A 27832-nucleotide genomic window follows, 5' to 3' on the forward strand; every position below is an offset into this window, starting at 1 on the left:
GTATTCCGTTATCTAATTATTGTATTTGTAAATGTATGCACCACTTTAGAGGTTTTCTGAGTGTAGATCTGCTTTTAAGATAGACATTGACTTTTCTGAACTGCCTGCCAAGCCTAACGTTTTATGAGATGACCAGCTCTTTTGTTTTGAGAGAGTGTATTGTGATGGCCGTCAAGTTTATCATCCTGACTGTGAGAAAACAAGTAACTCCTGCTGCTTGACTGGGATATTACCATCTCTGGTCAACTTGTTCAGACACTGGTGGGAAATATGAGATGAATTCACCATGGATGTTTTTTGCGTTGAAGATTTCAAATATTCTGGTCATATTACCTCAACATCTCTAGGTTTGGAATACTGTATATTGCAATAGATCAATTAAAACCATTTGAGTGATTATAAAAGATGGCAATGGACATATGTCTCCAAGGCTATAGATGGTATCCCAGGCATAGAAATAGGCATTTTTTAATATTGTGCATGAGAGAAGATGTTGATGATCATGTGCTTGGATGTATGAATGAGAGTGAAATGTGAGTTGACTGCATAGCTGCAAGGTCTCATGTTTTCATGAAATTGATACCTTTTTTGCTATCACCATTACAGTAAAAGAGCTGTACCTTTGTGGAAGTTAAAATACAATACTTGAGGGAAAAAAGGAAACAATGGTAATTATTTTTCAACTTTGACTTTTTACTTTGTTGTATAGAAAAACAAATTAAATTTATACAAAGGATTGAAATCAGTTTTTGTAATACATACAAAAATACAACTGTACACTAATATTAGAATTTTATCATTAACATTTTGATTATTATAAAATGAAAAGCAAGTTGCAGACAATTGGATTTACAAATTTCATAGAAATGCTGAGGTAGTATGGCCAATATATATGATATCTTACCCAAAGCAGTGTTTAGCAGAGGGAATAACATTTCATTTAAGTACCAATTTAGTCATTTTGATGGCTAGTAATTTATCCTTAATCACTTTTAACCGCATTATTTAAAAAACCTTCCTCACACTAGATGAAAACTTAAAATTTTTGTTATTCTTTTTCAAAAGAATTTTCTATATAGTTTAAAAAACTGTTTACTCCTCAAAAGTTGAATTTTAGTAATAATCAATGAGATGTAAAAGAACCATTTAAACATTTTTAAAAATAGTTGGATTATACTATAATTCATAGATTAGATTGTGTATGTCATTATGAGTGTTGGTGTTTAGATTGACATATTATTGTTTTTTTTCCACTACCAGTCCAGTAGCATTAGTTTCTATAAGTGAACAGGTGGGTAAAGGGATACTGCTTTCAGCAACCATTTCAGCATACCACACTGTTAAAAATTCATGGATACTCTGCCACATTTAATTGGGACTAAAGGATTAATTTGGATCCATAACTCCTAAAAATATTGATTTTTTTGTACGGCTTTGTTCAGAATAATCTTAGACAAAGGAAGACTGAACTTATCAAATTTACAGATTCCTTTGTGGATTTAATGAAACTACCATATTTTTATATATTCTAATTTATGTAACTTCCACTAATGATAGTGATAACTATTTATTTTTCCTTTAATGTTATTTTCATTGATTCATCCTTCTCCATTTCAAGCCAGAGTCTATCTATATAAATTAAAATAACTAAGTTTTCAAAATGTAAAAAGAAATGGAAATGACAATGGAGAAACTGTGAGAAGAGTTGAACTGAAAACTCGTGAAAGGAAAACTCAGCTTTTGCCAAGGAATAAATATTTCGATGTCTCTTGGCACATTCCTTTTTTAGCTAATGGGTGGGAAGAGCTATTTACATTTCAGGTATCATGATTCCACTGTCCCACAGTCAGATTAAGCTTCATTTGAATGCTGTAAAATGATACTGAAGTTAATAAAATTACACATTTCTTTTCCTGAATAAGGGAATATCAATACCCAGGAATTATTTCCCTTGGATATCAACCAAGATTTTGGGCTCAGAGTCTATGCTTCAAAGATACTCTTGCCTGAGTACTTAGGGCATATTGGTTTTTCAGATTGAGGTTTGAAGAATTATAACTACTTGAAGCTAATCATCTACTGTTGGCTTCGAATTTGAAGTGTCAGTCTAATTCCCTGAGTGTTTGCATAAATCTGGGCTTGGGCACTCATTTAGTCAGTAACTCCGAACATGAAAAAATATGAATAATAATTAGTTTGGTTTTTGTGAAATTTTTTTAATCAATTTCTTCGATCTGCAATGCAATTCATGATTAATCAGGACATTGTTCATTGAGGAAAATCAGATGTGTAAACTGATTTCATTTTCTTTACGAAGAGTTTTTGATCCAGAACAATAATATACAAGTAAATGCATTCTGACCCAGGTAGAAATTGTTGAATCTTTACAGGCACACTTATTTTCCAAATGTTCACACAGTTGTTGACTGTTGTCTGTACATATTAGATGAATAATTATGTGGAATATTTCTGGGTGACACTCTGAAAGAAAGAATTATTCTCAATGACATAAAAACTCATTCAATATGTTTTCTTCTGATTAATTTTGCTTCTCTTCCTGCAATGCCAATTTTAAGCTAGCTTCCTACACTAATCACAAGCCTAGGGTTACGTGATATCACTACAGGTGACCCCTGCATTACAGGGAGCATATACTCCTGGAAAATGGTCTGTATCCTAATTTTCTGTAACATGAAGCCACACCATCTGCACACAAGTCAAGAAGCGTATGTTTACTTATTTACTGTTTTTCACATATTCCAAATTTTATTCTGTATCTCACGGTTTTGGGTAGTGATTTGTGAATTCTGTAAGGAACTGCCGTGAATTCTTGTTACTCACATGACTAACACGGGGGTCGCCTGTAAAAACATTGTACTAGGCATATGGTTACACTGTCTTAGCACTAGCAGTACCTAGACCTACAGTTACACTCTATTAACTTCAGCTAGGCCCCACCAATTTCATTGTCTCCGTTGATTGCCAATTGGACAAATATATTTGCCCATTTTCTGGTATCAACCAATTATCAAGGCAATTTTAGTGGAGCTGTCATTAGATTCCACTTACTGGTGCTCAATGTTGTGATCAGTGTCACAGTACTTTTGATTGACACTAGCATGTTGCAATGATATTGTACAAACTGGATAAACAGAATTAATATTATGTGGAACAACATACATCAAAGTTGCTGGTGAACGCAGCAGGCCAAGCAGCATCTATAGGAAGAGGCGCAGTCGATGTTTCAGGCCGAGACCCTTCGTCAGGACTAACTGAAGGAAGAGTGAGTAAGGGATTTGAAAGCTGGAGGGGGAGGGGGAGATGCAAAATGATAGGAGAAGACAGGAGGGGGAGGGATAGAGCCGAGAGCTGGACAGGTGATAGGCAAAAGGGGATACGAGAGGATCATGGGACAGGAGGTCCGGGAAGAAAGACAAGGGGGGGGTGACCCAGAGGATGGGCAAGAGGTATATTCAGAGGGACAGAGGGAGAAAAAGGAGAGTGAGAGAAAGAATGTGTGCATAAAAATGAGTAACAGATGGGGTACAAGGGGCAGGTGGGGCCTTAGCGGAAGTTAGAGAAGTCAATGTTCATGTCATCAGGTTGGAGGCTACCCAGACGGAACATAAGGTGTTGTTCCTCCAACCTGAGTGTGGCTTCATCTTTACAGTAGAGGAGGCCGTGGATAGACATGTCAGAATGGGAATGGAATGTGGAATTAAAATGTGTGGCCACTGGGAGATCCTGCTTTCTCTGGCGGACAGAGCGTAGATGTTCAGCAAAGCGGTCTCCCAGTCTGCGTCGGGTCTCACCAATATATAAAAGGCCACATCGGGAGCACCGGACGCAGTATATCACCCCAGTCGACTCACAGGTGAAGTGATGCCTCATCTGGAAGGACTGTTTGGGGCCTGAATGGTGGTAACTTCCGCCACCTCCAACGGGATCCCACCACTAAGCACATCTTTCCCTCCCCCCCCTCTCTGCATTCCGCAGGGATCGCTCCCTACACAACTCCCTTGTCCATTCGTCCCCCCAATCCCTCCCCACTGATCTCCCTCCTGGCACTTACCCGTGTAAGCGGAACAAGTGCTACACATGCCCTTACACTTCCTCCCTTACCACCATTCAGGGCCCCAAACAGTCCTTCCAGGTGAGGCATCACTTCACCTGTGAGTCGACTGGGGTGATATACTGCGTCCGGTGCTCCCGATGTGGCCTTTTATATATTGGTGAGACCCGACGCAGACTGGGAGACCGCTTTGCTGAACATCTACGCTCTGTCCGCCAGAGAAAGCAGGATCTCCCAGTGGCCACACATTTTAATTCCACATCCCATTCCCATTCTGACATGTCTATCCACGGCCTCCTCTACTGTAAAGATGAAGCCACACTCAGGTTGGAGGAACAACACCTTACATTCCGTCTGGGTAGCCTCCAACCTGATGGCATGAACATTGACTTCTCTAACTTCCGCTAAGGCCCCACCTCCCCCTCGTACCCCATCTGTTACTCATTTTTATGCACACATTCTTTCTCTCACTCTCCTTTTTCTCCCTCTGTCCCTCTGAATATACCTCTTGCCCATCCTCTGGGTCACCCCCCCCCCTTGTCTTTCTTCCCGGACCTCCTGTCCCATGATCCTCTCGTATCCCCTTTTGCCTATCACCTGTCCAGCTCTCGGCTCTATCCCTCCCCCTCCTGGCTTCTCCTATCATTTTGCATCTCCCCCTCCCCCTCCAGCTTTCAAATCCCTTACTCACTCTTCCTTCAGTTAGTCCTGACGAAGGGTCTCGGCCTGAAACGTCGACTGCGCCTCTTCCTATAGATGCTGCTTGGCCTGCTGCGTTCACCAGCAACTTTGATGTATGTTGCTTGAATTTCCAGCATCTGCAGAATTCCTGTTGTTTGCGTTAATATTATGTGGAGTCTTGTTTACAGTTTTAATTATAAGTTCAATAGAACTTAAATAACTCCAATAAGGATATTTGTGATTTGAGCTCATGATAATGATTTTTAATGAAGCATAAACTTACCGCAGTTCCTTCTGTAGTCGCTCATAGGTTCGGTTTAGATTTTGATTTCTCACTGAAGTTGGAACATCAGGAACAAACCAAGCTACAATATACTTGATGCATACAACAACATTCTGAAATAGAAATAAAAACAGATATTCTTTGTTGTGTACAAACTCTACATTTCTACATTGCATTTAATAATATTTTTACATTTGATAATAGTCAAAAACTCAGACTTTGTTTTGCAAATAAACGATTGATCTAAAGTCATATGTTATAATGGGGTAAGTGCATTGTACAGAGGGAAACTAGTCTACTTACCTCAAATAAAACAAGAAACCCCAAACGTGCAGCAAAAATGTGCCAGAACTGAATTGTATATTTATAGTCATCATCAGTTCTGTAATCACGATACCTGAGGAGGAGAAACAATGTAAGTAAGCTATGAACTTGTAAGCCAAATCGGTCATAAGTGTAAGTAAATAATCCAAGTAACATTATGGCCAAAAAAACTAGTGGCCTGGCAATTACACTAAAAAGATACATGTATTGACTTTTGTAACTTAATGGACAAGTTTATTTAAGTAGTAGTGAAGCTTGGATGTTCATGCTGCTTATTGTGTATGAGTCCATAACAATCATAACAAGCCTGTGCTAATTATGTAATGGCCATCTTTTGAGAGGAAGGACTGTAAAAACTCACGGCACAAGAATCTATGCCAAGTGAAGACCCACATGTCTATTAGAAATTCTAAATTCCAACAGACCATTATAGGTAGCAAGCAACTGGAAGAAGCTTTAGTATTATTTTTAAGTACTCATGAACTGGCCAATCAAAATGGAGCCAGAAGGAATAACTAATAATGAGCAGACATGGGATCCAGAAAGTAGCAGTACAGAAACCTCAGCCATTGCATTTGTCCAGCAGATAAGAGGCTCTTCCAACTCAAGTAGATGAGACCTGAGACAACTTGGCCTTTTCTCCTTGGTGCGACGGAGGATGAGAGGTGACCTGATGGAAGTGTATAAGATCATGAAAGGCATTGATCGTGTGGATAGCTAGGGACATTTTCCCAGGGCTTAAATGGTTAACACAAGGGAGTAAACACGAGGAATTCTGCAGATGCTGGAAATTCAAGCAACACACATCAAAGTTGCTGGTGATCGCAGCAGCCCAGGCAGCATCTCTAGGAAGAGGTACAGTCGATGTTTCGGGCCGAGACCCTTCGTCAGGACTAACTGAAGGAAGAGCTAGTAAAAGATTTGAAAGTGGGAGGGGGAGGGGGAGTGATAGAGCCAAGAGCTGGACAGGTGATTAGCAAAAGGGATATGAGAGGATCATGGACGGGAGGCCCAGGGAGAAGGAAAAGGGGGAGGGGGGGAAAAACCCAGAGGATGGGCAAGGGGTATAGTCAGAGGGACAGAAGGAGAAAAAGGAGAGAGAAAGAATGTGTCTATAAATAAATAACGGATGGGGTACGAGGGGGAGGTGGGGCATTAGCGGAAGTTAGAGAAGTCCATGTTCATGCCATCAGGTTGGAGGCTACCAAGACAGAATATAAGGTGTTGTTCCTCCAACCTGAGTGAGGCTTCATTTTTACAGTAGAGGAGGCTGTGGACAGACATATCAGAATGGGAATGGGATGTGGAATTAAAATGTGTGGCCACTGGGAGATCCTGCTTTCTCTGGCGGACAGAGCGTAGGTGTTCAGCAAAACGATCTCCCAGTCTGCATTGGGTCTCGCCAATATGTAGAAGGCCACATCGGGAGCACCGGTCATGGTACATCACCCCAGCCGACTCACAGGTGAAATGTCGCCTCACCTGGAAGGACTGTCTGGGGCCCTGAATGGTGGTAAGGGAGGAAGTGTAAGGGCATGTGTAGCACTTGTTCCGCTTACAAGGATAGAAACATAGAAAATAGGTGCAGGAGTAGGCCATTCGGCCCTTCGAGCCTGCACCGCCATTTATTATGATCATGGCTGATCATCCAACTCAGAACCCCGCCCCATCCTTCCCTCCATACCCCCTGATCCCCGTAGCCACAAGGGCCATATCTAACTCCCTCTTAAATATAGCCAATGAACTGGCCTCAACTGTTTACTGTGGCAGAGAATTCCACAGATTCACCACTCTCTGTGTGAAGAAGTTTTTCCTAATCTCGGTCCTAAAAGGCTTCCCCTTTATCCTCAAACTGTGACCCCTTGTTCTGGACTTCCCCAACATCGGGAGCAATCTTCCTGCATCTAGCCTGTCCAATCTCTTTAGGATTTTATACGTTTCAATCAGATCCCCCCTCAATCTTCTAAATTCCAACGAGTACAAGCCCAGTTCATCCAGTCTTTCTTCATATGTGCCAGGAGGGAGATCAGTGGGGAGGGATGGGGGGGATGAATAGGCAAGGGAGTCGCGTAGGGAGCGATCCCTGTGGAAAGTGGTGGGGGGGGGGGAGGGAATGATGTGCTTAGTGGTGGGATCCCGTTGGAGGTGGCAGAAGTTACGGAGAATAATATGTTGGACCCGGAGGTTGGTGGGGTGGTAGGTGAGGATCAGGGGAACCCTATTCCTAGTGGGGTGACGGGGGATGGAGTGAGAGCAGATGTGTGTGAAATGGGGAAGATGCGTTTGAGAGCAGAGTTGATGGTGGAGGAAGGGAAGCCCCTTCTTTAATAAAGGAGGACATCTCCCTCGTCCTGGAATGAAAAGCCTCATCCTGAGAGCAGATGCGGCAGAGACAGAGGAATTGCAAGAAGGGGGTGGCATTTTTGCAAGACACAGGGTGAGAAGAGGAATAGTCCAGATAGCTGTGAGAGTCAGTAGGCTTATAGTAGACATCAGTAGATAAGCTGTCTCCAGAGATAGAGACAGAAAGATCTAGAAAGGGGAGGGAGGTGTTGGAAATGGACCCGGTAAACTTGAGGGCAGGATGAAAGTTGGAGGCAAAGTTAATGAAGTCAACGAGCTCAGCATACGTACAGGAAGCAGCGCCAATGCAGTCATCGATGTAGCGAAGGAAAAGTTGGGGACAGATACCAGAACAGGTTTGGACCATAGATTGTTCCACAAAGCCAACAAAAAGACAGGCATAGCTAGGACCCATACGGGTGCCCGGGAGCATAGTTTTAAGGTGCTTGGAAGTAGGTACAAGGGGGATGCCAGAGGGAAGATTTTCACACAGAGTGGTGGGTGCGTGGAATGCACTGCCAATGAAGGTGGTAGAGGTGGATACAACAGGGTCTCTTAAGAGCCTCTTAGATAGGTAAATGGAGCTTAGAAAAATAGAGGGCTATGCGGTAGGGAAATTCCAGGCAGTTTCTAGAGTAGGTTACATGGTCAGCACAACATTGTGGGCTGAAGGGCCTGTAAGATGCTGTAGATTTCTGTTCTGTGACATGGTGGATGAGCAGTCTGACCAAAACACTATGTGGTTAAGGCCATTCAAGTTAGTGGAGTGAAAAGAATGGCATAGAAGATGACTAGATAGGAGTAGATACTGACCACATCAAGAACAAATTTGAGTCCTGAAGGCTGTGCTTCCCACTGGATGCCACACTTAAAGACAACTAGTCAGAGCTGAACATGGAATGAGCAAGGAAAGATTCAGTTGTTGTAGACCACAGGGAAAACAGTGACACAGAGAGGATCAAGAGGAAAGTTCTTCTGAAAGATGAAAACAGCTAGGAGCCAAATTAGAAAGTAGAAACACAACAATGAAATGCAGTGGATTCCGGTTAATTGGGACACATCAGGACCAGTATATTTTAGCCTAATTTAGTTGCTGCCCCAATTAACCGTAGTTTCATGAAAATAGTTATAAGGGTATAGAAAAGACAAACTACCATTTAACTGAGTAACAAATTATGTGTTTAAATTAAATACAGAACAAATAAGAATGCCACTAATACTGTTACTGTACTGTAAAATTGTACATTAGTCAATGGAAAAATTCATAGTGTACACTGCCATGTTCTTTTGATTGACTGCAAATGGACAAAATCAGTGCAGACACCTGGTGCAGATAATGGACTGTCTTTATACAATGCTTTCGATGATTGTGTTCTCCAAATCTTCATTTTCATTGTAACATTCAAGATGATTGTTGATACCTTTAAGTTCTCTGAAGTTCCTAACTTGTTGAAGTAACAAAATTATTTCATTTTCATTCCCAGCCATTTCTGGCATCTCCAACCCTGAATGCTTGAAACCACAATGGTCAAAACAGTTCTGAATTGTCTTACTACTTATTTCTCGCCGACTGTCAATGACAAAAATCACTGCTTTTTGAACACAAACACATGCAACTGACGCTAGTTAGAAACTTTGGCAACAGTCTCCTGTTCCAATTAAGCAGCATAATATCTCAAATTAACGAAGGGAATCCTGGCTATTTTGTTGATTAGTTTTTTGTTTATTAAGAGTTGTCCAAATAAGTGGCTGTCCTAATTAACCAGAACTTACTGTACACAACAATTGTATGTCCTTGCACTACTCTGCTGCCTCAAAACAAAAAAAAGTAATGTGAGTCAGTGACTATAAATCTGATTCTGATGAATTGGTGTAAGATCTAGGAATTAAATGCATGGCTCAAAATTGGTGCTGAAGAAATAAGTATATGGGGTACTATTACCAGTACTGGAGAAAAAGTGAGCTATTCTGTTGAGATGGGCTTTGTTTTAATCAGTCTGGGGCCAGTGTCGCAATAAATTAATGACTAGTGTTGTAGATAAAGATTTAAGTTAAATGTTGAAGTTCTTGGTGAGTTTAAATTGAGAATGTTAAAAAGGAAAAGGGCAAAGCAGAAGTGCAGAACGATAGGTGTTGCAATAAAGAGTCTCTCCTCAGCACCTCAAATGTTCTTTTCCCTCTATAGTTGCTGCCTGACTCATTGAATATCTCCAACAGTTTGTTTTATGACACAATAGTAAAATGTGTAGTGATAACTTGAATCTTCAGGAAAGGACAACCATAAGAGTATACCTCCAATTAAAGTCAGGAAAATGGTAATGAGATAAAATTGAAATCTCTGTTTCTGAATACATGCAGCATTCTTAACAAGTAGGGGAATGAATGATACAATTGGAAGTATAGTTTAATTCCCATTACAGACAAGGGCAATACAATAATCATGAGGAACTTCAAAGTAACTATAGGTAAACAAAATTAGTAGTAATAAATTCATGGAATGTATCAGATTTTTTTCTAGATCATTAGATGACAAGGAAATGGACTATTTTCGATCTTATATTGTGTAATGGGAAAGGATTAAATGAGGCTCTGGAAGTTATTAGACTTAGAAAACCTGAAAATATGATAGAATTTTTTATAACATTTTCAAGTGATTTAGATCAATCTAAAAACATGGTCTTAAATCTGAAGAAAGTAAAAAGGGTCATGAGTCAAAGGTTGAACACGGTTGATTGGGATATATTTTAAATATCAATATGTGGTGCGCAAGTAGTTATATATCTCTTCAAGCAAAGTGAAATCTCAACCAGAAAAATAGTGAGCAACACATACAAAATGCTGGAGGCACTCAGCAAGTCAGGCAGCATCTATGGAAATGAATAAATAGGCAACATTTTGGGCCAGGACCCTTTTTCAGGAGTGGAAAGGAAGGGGGAAAAATGCCAGAATAAAATGATGGGGGGCGTGGAAGGGAGTACTAGGACTAGCTAGAATGTGATAGGTGAAACCAGGCCAGTGGAAAAGGTGTAGAGAAGAAAGAATCTGATAGGAGAGCGGACCATGGGAGAAAGGGAAGGAGGGTCACCGGGAGAGATGAAACGCAGGTTAGGAGAAGACCATAAGACAAAGGAGCAGAAGTTGGCCATTTGGCCCATCAAGTCTGCTCCGCCATTTTATCATGAGCTGATCCATTCTCCCATTTAGTCCCACTCCCCCGCCTTCTCACCATAACCTTTGATGCCCTGGCTACTCAGATACCTATCAATCTCTGCCTTAAATACATCCAATGACTTGGCCTCCACTGCTGCCTGTGGCAACAAATTCCATAGATTCGCCACCCTCTGACTAAAAAAAATTTCTTCGCATTTCTGTTCTGAATGGGCGCCCTTCAATCCTTAAGTCATGCCCTCTCGTACTAGATTCCCCCATCATGGGAAACAACTTTGCCACAACCACTCTGGCCATGCCTTTCAACATTCGAAATGTTTTTATGAGGTCTCCCCTCATTCTTCTAAACTCCAAGGAATGCAGTCCAAGAGCTGACAAAGGTTCCTCATATGTCAACCCTCTCATTCCCGGAATCATTCTAGTGAATCTTCTCTGTACCCTGTCCAACATCAGCACATCCTTTCTTAAATAAGGAGGCTAAAACTGACCACAGTATGCCCTCTCCTTTGCTTTAACTTTGGCTTTGACTTCTCTTGTCAACCACAGTTGCATCCTTTTTCCACTCGAAAGTTTCTTCATTTTTATAATATACCTGTCTTGCACCTTCCTCACTTCTTGCATAAACTCCAGCCACTGCTGCTGTGCCGTCTTTCCCGCCAGTGTCCCTTTCCAGTCAACTTTGGCCAGTTCCTCTCTCATGCCATTGTAATTTCCTTTACTCCACTGAAATACCGACACATCAGATTTCGGCTTCTCTTTTTCAAATTTCACAGTGAATTCAATCATGTTATGATCACTGCCTCCTAAGGGTTCCTTCTCCTCAATCTCTCTAATCACCTCCAGTTCATTACCCAATACGCAATCCAGTACAGCCGATCCCCTAGTGGGCTCAACAACAAGCTGTTCTAAAAAGCCATCTCGCAGACATTCTGCAAATTCTCTCTCTTGAGATACAGTGCCGACCTGATTTTCCCAATCCTCTCGCATGTTAAAATCCCCCACAATTATCAATACACTGCCCTTCTGACAAGCCTTTTCTATTTCCTGTTGTAATTTGTAGTTCACATCACTACAGCTGTTTGGAGGCCTATAAATAACTGCCATCAGGGTCCTTTTACCCCTGCGATTTTTTAGCTCAACCCATAAAGATTCTGCACCTTCCAATCCTTTCTCACCTCTTTCTAATGATTTAATATCATTTCTTACCAATAAAGCCACGCCTCCCCCTCTGCCTACCTTCCTATCCTTCCGATACACCGTGTATCCTTGGACTTTCAGCTCCCAGAGACATGCATCCTTTAGCCACGTCTCAGTGATGGCCACAATATCATACCTGCCAATCTGTATCTGTACGACAAGATCATCCACCTTATTCCTTATGCTGCGTGCATTTAAGTATAATACCTTACGACCAGTATTTGATACTTTTCGCTTTGATTTCACTGCAACTTTATTGCACTGCAACTCATCCCAATGGCTACAAATTTGCCCCATCACCTGCCTGTCTTTCCTGCTCACTATCTTAGATTTATTTCTGTTTTCCCCTTCTTCTGCTCTGTCATTCCAGTTCCCATCCCCCTGCCAAATTAGTTTAAACCCTCCCTAACAGCTCTATTAAACTTTCCCGCCAGGATATTGGTCCCCTTCGGGTTCAAGGGTAACCTGTCCTTTTTGAACAGGTCATACTTCCCCCAGAAGAGATTCTTGTCCAATTATCCAAGAATCTGAAGCCCTGCCCCCTGCACCAGTCTCTCAGCCACGCATTCATCTGCCTGATCCTACTATTCTTGCCCTCGCTAGCACGTGACACAGGTAGCAATCCTGAGATTACTACCCTGGAGGTCCTGCTTCTCAGCTTCCTTCCTAACTCCCAGAAATCTCTCTTCAGGACCTCCTCCTTTGTCCTATCTATGTCATTGGTACCAACATGTACCAAGACAACTGGCTGCTCACCCTCCCCCTTCAGAATATTCTGGACCCAATCCGAGACATCCCGTACCCTGGCACCTGGGAGGCAACACACCATGCGGGTATCTCTATCAGGCTCACAGAATCTCCTGTCCATTCCCCTGACTATGGAATCCCCTACGACTACCGCATTCCTCTTCTCCCTCCTTCTCTCCTGCACAACAGCGCTAGGCTCAGTGCCAGAAACCCGGTCACTGTGGGCATCCCCTGTCAGGTCATCCTCCTCAACAGCATCCAGAACAAGATGCTTGTTGCTGAGAGCGACAGCCACAGGTGTGCTCTCCACTATCCGGGCATTTCCCTTCCCTCTCTTGACAGTGACCCAGTTTTCTGACCCCTGTAGCCCTGGGATGACTACCTCCCTGTAGCTCCTGTCTATCACCTCTTCACTTTCCCTGATAAGCAGTAGGTCATCAAGCTGCAGCTCCAGATCCCTAACACAGTCTCTGAGGAGCTGCATCTCGGTGCACCTGGCGCAGATGTGGCCATCAGGGAGGCTGGAGGACTCCCAGGATTCCCACATCTGACACCCTGAACAAAGCACTAACCCTGCAGGCATGCTATCTAATTCTACCGGAATGAAACAGGAAAAATAAGTCTACTCACCCACTTACCTCGACAAACAGACTAACAGAAACAGAAGAGGTAAGAGGCCAGAGTGGGGAATAGAAGCAAAGGAAAGGGGGAGGGAAGTATCACCAGAAGGAGAATTTGATATTCTTGCCATCAGGTTGGAGAATAGCTAGATGGAATATGAGTTATTGCTCCTCCACCCTGAGAGTCACCTCATTTTGGCAAAAAAGGCCATGGATCAACATTTCGGAATGGGAATGGGGATAGGAATTAAATTGTTGGCCACCAGGATATTCTGCTTTTGGCAGATTGAGAGGAGGCGCTTGACAAAGCAGTCCCCCAGTTTACGTCAGGTCACATCAGTGGGAGCATCAGATACAATAGATGACCCCAAAAGATTAACAGGTAAAGTGGTGCCTTGCATGGAAAAAATGTTTGGGGCTCTGAATGGAGGTAAGGGAAGAGGTGAACCAGCAGGTGTAATATTTCTGTTGCTTGCGGGGATGTATGCCAGAAGGGACAAATGGACAAGAGAATCACAGAGGAAAGGTGATCCCTGCAGAAAGGTGAGGGGGAGGGATGTAAAGATATGTTTGGTGGTGGGATCCTGTTGAAGATGGCAGAAGTTGCGGAGAATGATGTACGAGGGGTGATTGATAAGTTCGTGGCCTAAGGAGGGAGTCAATTTTAGAAAACCTAGCGCATTTGTTTTTCAACATAGTCCCCTCCTACATTTACACACTTAATCCAGCAGTTGTGGAGCATACGGATCCCTTCTTTGTAGAAGTCAGCGTCTTGGACCTCCAGAAAGTGGTCCACAGCAGGGGTGATTGATAAGTACGTGGCCTAAGGTCGAAGGAGATGAGTTATACAGCTCTCATTACATGCACGTGCAGGTTAACTCTGAGTGCTTATGCAGAAAGTTTGAAGTTAATAACTCATCTCCTTCTACCTTAGGCCACAAACTTACCAATCAATCAAGCTATGTATAATCAAGATAACTGTGTGATCCGGTATGAATCAAGATGTTGGTAGACAGTTTGTCTCCAGAGATGGAGACAGAGGGATCAAGAAGAGAAGAGGTGCCAGAAATGGATCCAGTGAATTTAAAGGCAGGGTAGAAGTTGGAGGCAAAGTTGAAGAAATTGTTGAGCTCAGCATAGTTACATGAAGCAGCACCAAATCAGTTGTCAGTGTAGCACAGAAAGAACTGGGGAGCATTACCAGGGAAAGTTTGAAATATGGACAATTCTATGTAGCCAATGAAAAGGCAGGCATAGCTGGAACATGTGGGTGCCCATGACCACTGCTTGAGTTTGGAGAAAGTGGGAGGAGCTGAAGGAAAAACTTGAGGGTAAGGATCAGTTCTGCCAGGTGAAGGGGGGTGGTAGTGGAGGGGAACTGGTTGGACCTTTCGATGAGAAAGAAGTGGAGAGCTTGAAGGCCTGCTTGATGGGGGGGATAGAAGTGAAAAGGGACTGGACATCCATGGTGAAAATGAGGCAGTCAGGACCTGAGTATTAAAAGTTGTTGATATCCAGAATATGTGAAGTGTCATGGATGTAAGTGGGAATAGACTGAACCAAGGGGGATAGAATGAAGTCAAAATATGTGGATACAAGTTCAATGGGACAGGAGCAGTCAGAGACAGTGGGCTTATCTGGACAGTCAGGTTTGTGGATTTTGAGTAGGAGGCTGAAATAAAATAGTGCTTTGTTAGGGAATTATGAGTTTGGTGGCAATGGATGGGACTTCTCCAGAGTTGATGAAGTTAGTAATGGTATCAGAGGTAATTTTCTGGTGGTCCGGAGATAGGTCCTTATCAAGGGGTAAGTAAGAGGAAGTGTCTGAGAGTTGCTGCCTGGCCTCAGCAAGGTAGAGGTCAGTCTGCCACATTACAATAGCACCCCTTTTATCTGTTGGTTTGATGGTAAGGTTGGGATTGGTCCGGAGATAGCGGTGGACAGTGTGTTTAGAAGGATAAGGTTCGAGGAGGAGAGAGGAGTGTTGAAGTCAAACTAGTCACCACAATCAAGAGAAGTTAAAGATAAAAACTTATGCTGCCAAATAATGGTTAGCCAGAAGATGGGAAAAAATTCTGAATTCATTAAAGGAGAACCATGGCTTTGAGATTTCAAGAGGAAGATTAATTGAATAGGCAACGACATGCCAAATGGAACATAATGTGGTAATATTGCAAATGATCCACTTTTTTTTTAAAGTGTAATATCTAAATGCTAACACAGACTTGCCTCTCCTTGTGGAAAAATCACTGAAAATTAATATCCAAGTGCACAAAGTAATTAAAAGACAAATGATGCATTGACCATTACTTCAGTACAAGAGTATTTCTTGACACAATTATAAAAGGTTCTGGTGAGACCTATCTAGAATGTAGGAGGTTCTTCCCGTGCGTGGACCAAGGAAGGATATCGGGTATTAGTGACAGAAGGAGTGTGTTGAAGTTTACCAGATCGATTCTGGGGATGGAACATTAGTCATATGAAGAGAGATTAATCAGACTAGAACTGTATGCATTAAGTTTAGAAGGGTGAAAGGTCATCTCACTGAAACATACAGAAATTCTACAAAGATTGACAAGGCAGATGCAGGAGTGACGTTTCCCCAGCTGGATTTCTAGAACCAGGGGTTGCAGCCTCAAACTAAAGTTGGGTTATTCAGATTAAGATAAGAAGACATTTCTTCCCCCCGCAGCATTTTGAATCTTTGGAAGTCTCTACACAAGTAGGCTGTGGAGCTATAGACACTGAATGTATTAAAGACAGAGACTGGTGTCTTTTTAGATATGGTGTTAGTGTAGGACAGAGCTGTAGGGGTTAATGTATTCCTGCTTCTAAAGATATGTTCTTAGTTGTTTATTCACTACTGTCTGTCAAGTTATAGTATGACAAATCTTAAAAGACATAGCATATTACAAACTGTGTTTTGATTCTTTTTATCAAAGCAAATAACCTCACAATAAACTCCATTTCCGAAACTTTTGCCACTAATACAATCTATATTCAAGGTCACAATAACCTCAGCACAAATTGTATTTCCACTTATTTTTGTGTCATGAGCAAAGCTGCATACATTGCATTCTGATCACTTCTCCAAGTCATTAGTATAACTAGTAAATAAATGAGGGCCGAGAACTGAGCCCTGCAGTACCACACTAATTACACCTCCTTGTGTTAACTTAGAATGAGCATCACTTATTCAAAGAGCAAAAGTATATCCTCCCATTAGTCTTAACTTAAGGGTAGTTAATCCTAATGTTTCCTTGCAGCTCAATCCAGAGTATGAATTATAGGCTTGATGGGTACAAAATTAAAATCTGCCTGAGCTCAAATACTTCTGAATTCTTTCAAAGCTGTCAACCCCGATGCTTATTTCACACCCTGTTAGGCTAGGATCTAAAGAAAATACTGCCAATTTAACATAGCGAGTTCTTCAATGTGAAAGCTTAAGCTGCTGAGAATCTGAAATAAAAACAGAAAATGCAGTAGACATAGTAGTTCGGGCAGCATCTGTGGAACTAGAGGAAAGGTTAAGATCTCTGGTCAAAGATCCATTGTTAGAACTGGGAAAGAGAAAATATAACCTTAAGTTGTAAAGAATGTGAGGAAGGGATGAAAAAAACAGACAGTTTTGTTTTAAGCCTTTCAAACTGATTTCGATATCTGGTGGGCTCCAGTTGTGATTGAACCTTTAATGTGCATCAATATAATGGATGTTCTTCATGACAACAGTATAACCGAAATCCTTATCATTTTGTCTCAGTGATCAAATTAGAATTTAGTATGCAAGATGCAATCTGGCCAGAACATTTTATAGTACGATAGTCTTGGACAATTATTTACAAATTTAGCTCAGGATTTTCTGTTTCTGATTGCCGTTCAAAGTGAATAAACTTTGTTATCATTCCTGGATCTCTTTCAGCTTGTTTTACAATTAGTTCAGTAAAACTTAGTATATTTGTTAAAAGCTTAAATATCTGGAATTTATCTATAATGATGTTTTGCTGTATCTTTGGCCCTTCAGAGAAAGTTTTATCTGCATCTATCTATAATTTCTTGGCTTTTAATTTCACCTATAAATTTGAACAAATGATAATCCTTCACTTTAAAGGATATTAACGTACTGAAGACGAATACATTACTTTTCCTAATGGTTCCAATCTTAAAAGCACTTTGAAACCATGCCATACAAACTGAGGAAGTATGTAGGTTTGATCTCTTACTTTCTTCTGAGTTAGTTTTGCTCAGCTCTTGTTCATTAGCCACTTGCTCATTGAGCTGAATCTAGTTTAATGTCATTCTTGCTTGTCCACATCCTCATGGAAATGACGTGGATAATTAATCAAACTGAACCTGTGGTGATGTCGGGCAAGGTGTGGCAAAAGTTGTACTATGCATAGTCTTGGATGGCAGGTTGCTGAAGCCCAGCCTCAGGACACTAACAGCAATTATGGGGTAAATCCTTGCCTCCTGTAAAAAACTGCAAGGCTATTATATAGTTCTTAAATTATTCTGATAATCACAGATTATTTTAAAACTATTTTAGTGTCATAAATAATTTAGAAACATTAAAAATCAAATTCCATTAAAACCTATAAAATAATTAAAACACATTAAATAAAAATAAACAAAAAAAAGGACTTAGGAAGGGTACAGCTCGAAACCTCGACTGTTTACTCTTTTCCACAGATGCCTCCTGGCCTGCTGAGTTCTTCCAGAATCTTGTTTGTGTTGCTTTGGATTTCCAGCATCTGCAGATTTTCCTGTGTTTGAGACTTAACATTTTTTCCCTCATAATCTCTAGGCTGGGAATCCCCATTATAGTAGATGGGAATTAAAATCCAAGTCTGACAAGCTTACGATCTGGGCAGTAGAATCCCTAACATAGTACTAGTGTTAACAATTCAACACATCCTTGCCTGCAGTGTAGGTAGAGCCATATTTACATAGTAGCTGCTGAATGCTAGCAATTCCTTCAGTGCTGCCACTACAGTCAGCAACATCTGGCCCATCTAAAAATGAAAGATGGTCCCTCACAGGGTTAACTCTGTAATGAAATAACAGTAAAGTCTTTACTTACATTTTCTATTGTAAATTATCCACGAGTAGGATGCCCAATAGCTGTCTAAGTCCCTGAAATGATACTCCAGCATATCCACGCCAGAGAAAGAAATGAAAAGAGATCACGAAACCTACACACAGGATGTTGAAAGGTCTAGTAATATTATACCTGCAATAGTTTACTTTGAATCCCAGTGATACTGATCCATCATCCTTTAACTGAGTTTCATTCTCAAAATCTTTTACATCGAACACAGAGAGACTGTTATTGACATACCCAGCCAAACAACTGCAAGGTAAACAAAAAAATCAACAGCATAGCTGACATTTGAAGTAGAGTATTTGGAGCCAAACAGATAATTATTTTGAAATAACAAACATATGTGGACTATGTTTTTACATATTTCTTTTGATGTATGCATTAAAACTAAAGTATTAATATTTCAAGAAATGCTAAGGATGCATTGCACATCAACTCTTTAATGTGATCAAAGGAAATGCACTTTCAATTGTCAGATTTCCTAAAATTTTCTCAGATTTATCTGTTTTCATCCATTTCAGACGCACGAATTGAGGAAGTGAATTTTAATAATGTCTCAAGGAAAGGGACCATGCACTTATTCTGGAAAATGATTCTGGCGTGGTAGTAATGGGGGACAAGGAGATGGCAGATGAACTGAATAAGTATTTTGCATCAGTCCTCGTTGTGCATGACACTAGCAATATGCTGAAAGTTCCAAAGTACCAGGGGGCAGAAGTGTGTGAAGTTGCCATTACTAGGGAGAAGCTTCTTCAAACTGAAAAATCTGAAAGTAGATAAGTCACTTGGACCAGAGTTTTGAATGGGGTAGCTGAAGAGAATGTGGAGGCAGTAGTAACGATCTTTCAAGAATCACAAAATTCCAGAATGGCTCTGGAAGACTGGAAAATTGCAAACTTCACTCTACTTTTCAAGAAGGGAGAGAGGCAGAAGGAAGGAAATTATAGGCCAGTTAGTCTGACCTCAGTGCTTAGGAAGATGTTGAAGTTGATTGTTAAGGATGAAGTCTCAAGGTACTTGGAGGTACATGATAAAATAGGCTGTAGTCAGCATAGTTTCCTGAAGAGAAAATCTTGCCTGACAAATCTGTTGGAATTCTTTGAAGAAGTAGGAAGCAGGACAGGCAAAGAGGAATCAGTGAATGTTGTGTACTTGAATTTTCAGGAGGCGTTTGACAAGGTGTCACACATGAGGCAGCTTAACAAGTTAAGAGCCCATGGTATTACAGGAAAGATACTAGCATGGATAAAGCAGTGGCTGCTTGGCAGGAGGCCTTTTCTGGTTGGCTTCCAGTGATTAATGGTGTTCCACAGGGAACACTTCTTGGGACTGCTTCTTTTTACGCTACATGTCAATGACTTGGATGATGGAATTGTTGCAAAGTTTGCAGACGGTACTAAGATAGTTGGAGGAAGTAGCAAGGCTACAGAAGGACTTAGATTAGGCGAGTGGGCAAAGAAGTAGCAATTGGAATACTGTCACAACAAGTTGGAGGAACTCAGCAGGTCGAGCAGCATCAGTGGAAAAGATCGATCGATGTTTTGGGCCGGAACCTGACGAAGGGTTCTGGCCCGAAACGTCGATCGATCTTTTCCACTGATGCTGCCAGACCTGCTGAGTTCCTCCAGCGTGTTGTGAGTGTTGCTTTGACCCCAGCATCTGTAGATTATTTTGTGTTTTACAATTGGAATACTGTGTTGGAAAGTGTGCGGTCATGCGCTTTGGTAGAAGAAATAAAAATGTAGACTATTTTCTAAATGGAGAGAAAATTCAAAAATCTGAGGTGCAAGGGGTCCTGGGAGTCCTTGTGCAAGATTCCCTAATAGTTAACTTGCAGGTTGAGTTGGTGGTGAGGAAGGCAAATGCAATGTCAGCATTCATTTCAAGAGGACTAGAATATAAAAGCATGGATGTAATGTTGAGGCTTTATAATGCACTGGTGAGGCCTCACTTGCAGTATTGTGAACAGGTTTGGGCCCCTTGTAAGAAAGTTTGCACTGACATTGGAGAGGGTTCAAAGGAGGTTCACAAAAATTATACTGGGATTGAAAGGCTTGTCATATAAAGCGTATTTGATGGCTCTGGGCCTGTGCTCACTGGAATTCAGAAGAATGAGGGGTGACCTAATTGAAACCTACTGAATGTTGAAAGGCCTTGATAGAGTGGATGTAGAGAGGATGCTTCCTATGGTGCGAGAGTCTAAGTCCAGAGGATACAGCCTCAGAACAGAGGGGCGTCCTCTTAGAATGGAGATGAGGAGGAATTTCTTTAGCCAATGAGTGGTGAATGTGTGGAATTCATTGCCACAGGTGGCTGTGAAGGCCAAGTCTTTAGGTACACTTAATCAGAGGTTGATAGATTTTTGATTAGTCAGGGCATGAAGGGATACAGGGAGAAGACAGGAGATTGGAGCTGAGAGGGAAAATGGATCAGCTATATTAAAATGCTGCTGAAGACTCGAGGTGCATGACAAGATAGGCTGAAGCCAGCATGGTTTCATGAAGGGAAGATCCTGCCTTACCAACTTATTGGAATTTTTTGAGGTAATCTCGAATAAGATTGACAAGGGAGAGGCTATGGATGCTGTGCACTTGGATTTTCAAAAGGCCTTCGATAAGGTGCCACATATGAGGCTGCTTAATAAGATGAGAGCCCATGGAATTATAGGAAAGATATTGAAATGGGTGGAGCATTGGCTGATAGGCAGAAAGCAAAAGGTGGGAATCAAGGGATCCTATTCTGACTGGTTGCCGGTTACTAGTGGTGTTCCGCAGGGGTCGGTGTTGGGGCCGCTTCTTTTTATGATGTATATTGATGATTTGGATTATGGATTAAATGGTTTTGTGGCCAAGTTTGCGGATGACACCAAGGTAGGTGGAAGAGCAGGAAATGTTGAAGAAACGGAAAGGTTGCAGAGAGACTTAGTCAGTTTAGGAGAGTGGGCAAAGAAATGGCAGATGAGGTACAACGTTGACAAATGTACGGTTGTACATTTCGGAAGAAGAAATAATCGGGCAGATTATTATTTAAATGGGGAGAAAATTCAACAATCGGAAGTGCAAAGGGACTTGGGGGTCCTCGTGCAGGATACCCTAAAGGTTAACCACCAAGTTGGATTGACAGTAAGGAAAGTGAATGCTATGTTGGCATTCATTTCAAGAGGAATAGTGTATAAGAGTAAGGAGGTGTTGATGAGGTTCTGTGGGGCATTAGTGAGACCTCATTTGGAATACTGTGTGCAGTTTTGGGCCCCCTATCTTAGAAAGGATATACTGATGTTGGAGAGAGTTCAGAGAAGATTTACGAAGATGATTCCTGGAATGCAGGGGCTAACATATGAGGAGCATCTGTCGGCTCTTGGATTGTATTCATTAGAGTATAGAAGAATGAGAGGGGATCTCATAGAAACGTTTCGAATGTTGAAAGGGTTGGACAGAGTAGATGTGGAAAGGTTGTTTCCCTTGGTGGGTGAGTCCAGGACAAGAGGCCATAGTCTTAGAATTAGAGGGTACCCAGTTAAAACAGAGATGAGGAGAAATTTTTTTAGCCAGAGGGTCGTGGATTTGTGGAATTCGTTGCCACATATGGCTGTGGAGGCCCGATCATTGAGGGTGTTTAAGGAGGAGATTGACAGCTATCTAATTAGTCAGGGTATGAAGGGATATGGGGAAAAAGCCAGAAATTGGAACTAGATGGGTGAATAGTTTAGCTCATGGGGGAGCTGCGGAGCAGACTCGATGGGCCGAATGGCCTACTTCTGCTCCTTTGTCTTGTGATCTTGTGAAGACTCAATGGGCCAAATGGCCTAATTCTGCTCCTATACAGTATCTGCAGGAATCTAGTTCTATTGTGCATCAGTTAGAGAAATCAGACATAACAGTAGAAAATGCAGATAATACTTAGTAGGAGGAGTAACATCTGTTAACATTAATTCTCTTTTTTTCCTCTTTAGGTGCTACTTGACTTACTGAGTAGTTTCTGCTTTTTCTGTTTATATTTCAGATTCCAGCATCTGCAGTTTCCTGCTTTGGGAAATCCAAAATTAGATTTGAATTCTGATGTTGATCCAACAAAATACAATGTATCCTGGGGGGGGGGGGTGGCGTAAATGTTTCTCATCAAAATTTATTAGCCCCATAAGCAATAAAAATACACAAAATACACAGCTGGTCTCTTTAAGATCTATCATTTGTTATAATTTATGTCTTATACTCACGTATCAACTGAACTGTATCCACCTGCGCATGGACCATACTCATATCTATAAACTAATCGCGGGATGAAATCAGATGTGATTGCAATAACCAGCCCATTTCCAATGACAGCCAGAACGCCAATTGCTTCAAGGATTTTCACCCATATCCCTATAGCATAGACATATCCCAGTTATGTTCTTGTTATGAAAACATCAATGAGTTGATTTTCTCGTGTGTATCTCTATGTATAGTTACTCTCCTTTTTTGCTTGCATACATATATTCCAAGTCCCAGCTTATATTCAACCATCACACCCCATTGTGGACTTTAGGAAGGTGCAGGCTGACCACTCCTCACTGCACATACACAGCTCTTCTGTTGAAAGATTTAGAAGTACCAGGTTTCTGGGAATGCACATAACAGACAATCACAACTGGCCCCTCAACACCACCACTTTGATCAACAAAGCACAACAATGTCTCCACCCTCTGAGGAAATTAAGGAGAGTGAGGATCTCCCTCCCCACCCCCCACCCCCCACCCCCCACCCCCCATTTTAACCAATTTTTACAGGAGCACCATTGAGAGTGCTGTGACCAGATGCATTATTGTCTGGTACAGGAATTTCAAGGCATCTGACAGCAAGTCCCTACAAAGGATTGCAAGGACAGCTGAGAGGATCATCAGGGTCTCTCTTCCACCCATTAGAGGTATTTATCAGGAGTGCTACATATGCAGGACCCTTAGGAATGTCAGTGATCTTTCCCATCCATCCAACAATCTCTTTGACCCCTACCATAAGGTAGGAGTTACCATAGCATTAGGACAAGAACTGTTAGGACAGGAAACAGTATCTTCCCCACAGGACATAAAACTACTAAACTCGCTGACACCAGCTAGGTCTCATCATGCATGAAGCACCAGCAGTGTTACACTGTTTACTTTTTATCTCGTATCACAAATGCACCTTATTATTTGTGGTAATATTACTTTGTGTTATGGAGTGTGAATTATATGTACTGTGTTGAATTATGTATTGAATTATGATCTTCGGGTACTTGAATCGGGACAGTGGAACATAAGATCCCAATAGATCGTCTCACACACACAACATGCACAAATCTTAATTGTTAAGTAGCATTCTGAGCTATAGTCGATAATGAGAAACAAGAAATAAGATTTCTAAAAATAATAGGTAGAATGCTTTCCTTCATATAGCTTATGTTAAAGAACAGACTAATTTGTCTTTTTTAAAAAAAAGAAACTATCAAAGGTGAAATTGGTCTATGTTTGCACAGAATATGCTGAAGATATTCAGCAGGTCGGGTACTGTCTGAGGAGAGTTGACCTGCAGAGTCTTTTCAATATCTTTCATTTACATTTCAGACTTCCTTCATCTATAGTCTATTTTTCTTTTTGACTAATGAAGCTTGATCTATGATTCCACTCAAAGCCCTATTTATAATCAATTTTATAACAATGTCTAAGCTCATACTATATTGCACAGTAAATATCCGATATCAATCTTTGATTACAATTGTGGTGGCAGGACCTAGTTAATGATGAGCAGCCATGTTACGAGTCAAGTAACTCTCAATGTTAAACATTCTTCAAATTTTTGTAAAAAAACAAATTTGCAATTTCTGTGATTATATCCACTTCTGTGAAATGTTTTAGGAAGTCATTCAATACTAATTGAGTGAAATTTAACAAAATTTGAAAGGATTTTGTTACTTTCCTCATAAATGTATTTATTCATCTAGCTGTTTATTTATTTATTTATTGAGACACAGCACGGAATACTGCTTATTGTTACCTTGGTATTAATTACTGACGTTAATATCATGAGTACTAAATGTGACAGTACTGGAATATGCTTGAACAGACATGTCCAATATGAATTCTGACTGAAACTGTTTTTACTTGAATTATGTGTTAGGACTAATTGGAACTTTGGGCTTGGTTATTTATTTTTCATCCTGCCCATACTGTATGTGATGTGCCACTAAATAGACAGAAAATTTATTACACCACTGAGGATGAATACCAATAATAGGGCACTGGGCCACAATAAACGTAAGATGCTTCACTAAGAATAAAGCCCCTGAAACACTAGTGCCCTTTAACTACATGTCTCCTCTTATAATTGTATACTCTTTACCTTACTGGGCACACACATTGCCTCATTTTGAAGGAGAAAATAGAAATTGTTAGTTGAAGGCTTACCAATATCGTTTGCTTTTCGTGGTATTGGCCGTCTTTGAAGCAATAGCATCTTCCGAGCATCCAGTCGAACTTCAAATAAATTATTCACAAGTGCCAACAGTGGAGCCAGTGGGAAGGCTGCAACAAATATTGTGGTGAAACTGTACTGAATTGCTGGAAAGAAAAAAAAATGATAAAATTGTCAGTAACAAATCAAATAAATTTCAGTTCAACTAGTTCAGTAAGAAATTGGTCTTGAACTTTAAGTAGACAGGTTTTATGGTTTACAGAGTGAACTGTCCAAGGCTGATTGCAAAACTAGATTAAAAGACATACTATTAAATGCACAAAAACATGGATGTGTAACGAATTTTTCAGAATTCATAACAAATAAGCATTCTATTGAAAAATTTTAACACTCCATGGGAAAACTGATTAAGAAGTTAAGATAGTAATTGATTAAAAACAAAGGTTAACACTGTTGCAAAGAAGAATGTTAAACCTAAAAATTGGGAAGCACCAGTGAATGACCAAAACATCAGTAGGAGGGAGGGAGAGAAAGAGATGATATACTGTACAACAAAAGATTGGAAGAGCTTCTATGCCATACAATGTAAGATGGGCCCATATAAATAAAAACAGATAAAAATGACTGCTGGAAAAATTGTGGCAAAATTGGGTAGCGTGGTCACTATTACATCATCAGCAACTGGATTCAATTCCACTGCAGTCTGTAAGTAGTTTGTACATTCTCCCCATGGCCACATGGGTTTCTTAAGGTTTAGTAAGTTAATTGGTCACATGGGTGTAATTGGACGAAGAGGGTTCATTGGGGCAGAAGAATCTGTTACCGAGCTGTATCTTTCAATGGATCATTAAAGAAACTTATGAAATAGATGAGACATTATACAAGTTTTTTTTCTTTTTCATCGCTGCAAAGACACAATAAATCTAAAAGAAATACACAAAAGATCAAATAACAGAGAGGAACTTAATGCAATTAATATCACTAAAGAGAAGGTAGTAAAGAAAGGTAAATAGGACTAGAACTCAGACAAATTCTCCAAACTAGTTTGTATCTCAGGGTTTCAGTGTAAAGATTGTCATATATTTGTAATGCTATTACAAATTTCTCTAGATTCTATTATAAAGGACGTGTTAACAAAGTACTGAGGTCATAATATGACAAACAAGAGAAAATCTGCAGATGCTGGAAATCTGAGCAACACACACAAAATGCTGGAAGAGCTCAACAGGCCAGGCATCATCTAGGAAAAGAGTACAGTCGATGTTTCGGGCTGAAACCCTTTGGCAGGATATAATAAGCAGTTCGCACATTTCATAAAATGTAAATAGTACTTAATGGACAAAGTAGAAAGGTAGGAGCCAGTGAATTTAATAATATCTGGATCTTTAAAAAGTATTTTATTATTTCCACACAAAAGATCGTTAAATAAGATAGGGCTCATTTTGTGTAATGTATTAGGGCTTTAGAGGAATGGTTGGCAGACTTGCCTGACACACTATACAATTTGAGTGCACAGATATCGGACCCTTAGCCCTTAATAATCTGTTTTACTAACTCAGTTGAAAAGTCATTGTGGAATATAATCTGGTTTGCTACCAGTAAAAATTAGGTGTTTAAAGTTACAATGAAATTGCACAAAATGTCCAGAAAAAGACAGACAAATAAAGTGAGTGGAGAAGAGGGTGGCTGATAGAATATAATGTAAAAACTATAAAGTTATTCACTTTATAGAACTGAAGTTTGAGTTTGGAATATGCTGTCAGAGTGACATCAAATAAATGTCAACAGAACTTTCTATAGACACAGTATGCTGGTGTTTGAGGGACGTGATTATTTAGAATGGTGCAGAAGAGCGCATCAAGTAGGTTTTAGCTCAATTAGAGCATATGGAAGGAGGCTGAAATAAGACAGAGAGTGAGTTTGGGAGGTAAGTTGCAGGATCTTTTGGGGAATTCCAGAAGTGGTTTCAGGGTATGAATATGATGCTGAACTTTGGTTTTATGGTAGGGGAATAAATTATGTTTACACATTTTAAGAGTGTAAGGAGATGTCAAGATTGATTTTATTTTTAAGTGTAGCCTTCCTCTCAGGTGGGCAACATGGAAAATAATGATATTATATATTGTAATGTAATAATAACATTCACCTTTGACAGCTATTCCTGCAACTAACTTAAAATGTTTGCTGCAGTAAAATTACCAATATCATTCCAATACCTCAACTTATTTGTTCTTCAAATGTTACTACTAATATTCAGCATTACAGTACTATTCTAAACTGAGGGAAACAGTTGAATCATGGGAAAGTAATCATTAAATTGTGATTAAAATGGAAGTATTCTGTATATCATTATTCCTTTAACAGTCGTAACTTCATTTACCTTTGCATTGTGAGGATTGATCTAATCCCTCAAATGAACAATGCTCAACATCTAGTGCAATAAATATCGGTATGTTGAGTTTATTTTTGGCCGCTTCAAATTCAGAAGCACCTCTTAAGATTCTTCTATTCTGACTCTGCACAACCTTTCTTCCCCTTAAAAAAAACTTGCTTCTGTAATTTTCATCCAATGATCCTTAAGTTCATCTTTCACATCTTCCCTTAGGATTTTTTTGTTATCTCTTCCAATTATATTTCAACTTCTTCAAGAGAATAGTTTCAGAATATTCCACATCTCCTTAAAACTCATTGATCTAAAACCTAAAGTTGTCATCCTTGACTTCTCAGTGCTCTTCAAGCATTCTGTCTTCTTATTTTGTTAAGTATGGATGATCATTTTCACACAATGCTCCATATACGGATGTATTGTCTAATGTTGTATGGACTTTTATTGTAACTTTCTTTCGTTATTCAATGTCTCGGTTATGACTT

General features: G+C 40.4%; 1 protein-coding gene across 2 annotated transcripts in view; it reads right to left on the reverse strand.

The window, feature by feature from the left end:
* Positions 1-691: 691 nt before the first annotated feature.
* The window catches only part of LOC134353766 (anoctamin-9-like), a 171446-nt gene continuing 144305 nt past the window's right edge, over positions 692-27832 (reverse strand). For both annotated transcript variants that reach the window (XM_063062116.1, XM_063062115.1), the window contains 6 exons: positions 24955-25107; positions 22750-22897; positions 18663-18782; positions 5340-5433; positions 5037-5149; positions 692-2481 (listed from right to left, as the gene is read on the reverse strand). In XM_063062116.1, coding sequence (XP_062918186.1) covers positions 2412-2481; positions 5037-5149; positions 5340-5433; positions 18663-18782; positions 22750-22897; positions 24955-25107 — 698 coding nt within the window. In that variant the 3' untranslated portion in view covers positions 692-2411. The remainder of the gene's footprint in view (positions 2482-5036; positions 5150-5339; positions 5434-18662; positions 18783-22749; positions 22898-24954; positions 25108-27832) is intronic.

The sequence above is a fragment of the Mobula hypostoma genome, chromosome 11, assembly GCF_963921235.1.
Source record: "Mobula hypostoma chromosome 11, sMobHyp1.1, whole genome shotgun sequence".
Lineage (NCBI taxonomy): Eukaryota > Metazoa > Chordata > Chondrichthyes > Myliobatiformes > Myliobatidae > Mobula > Mobula hypostoma.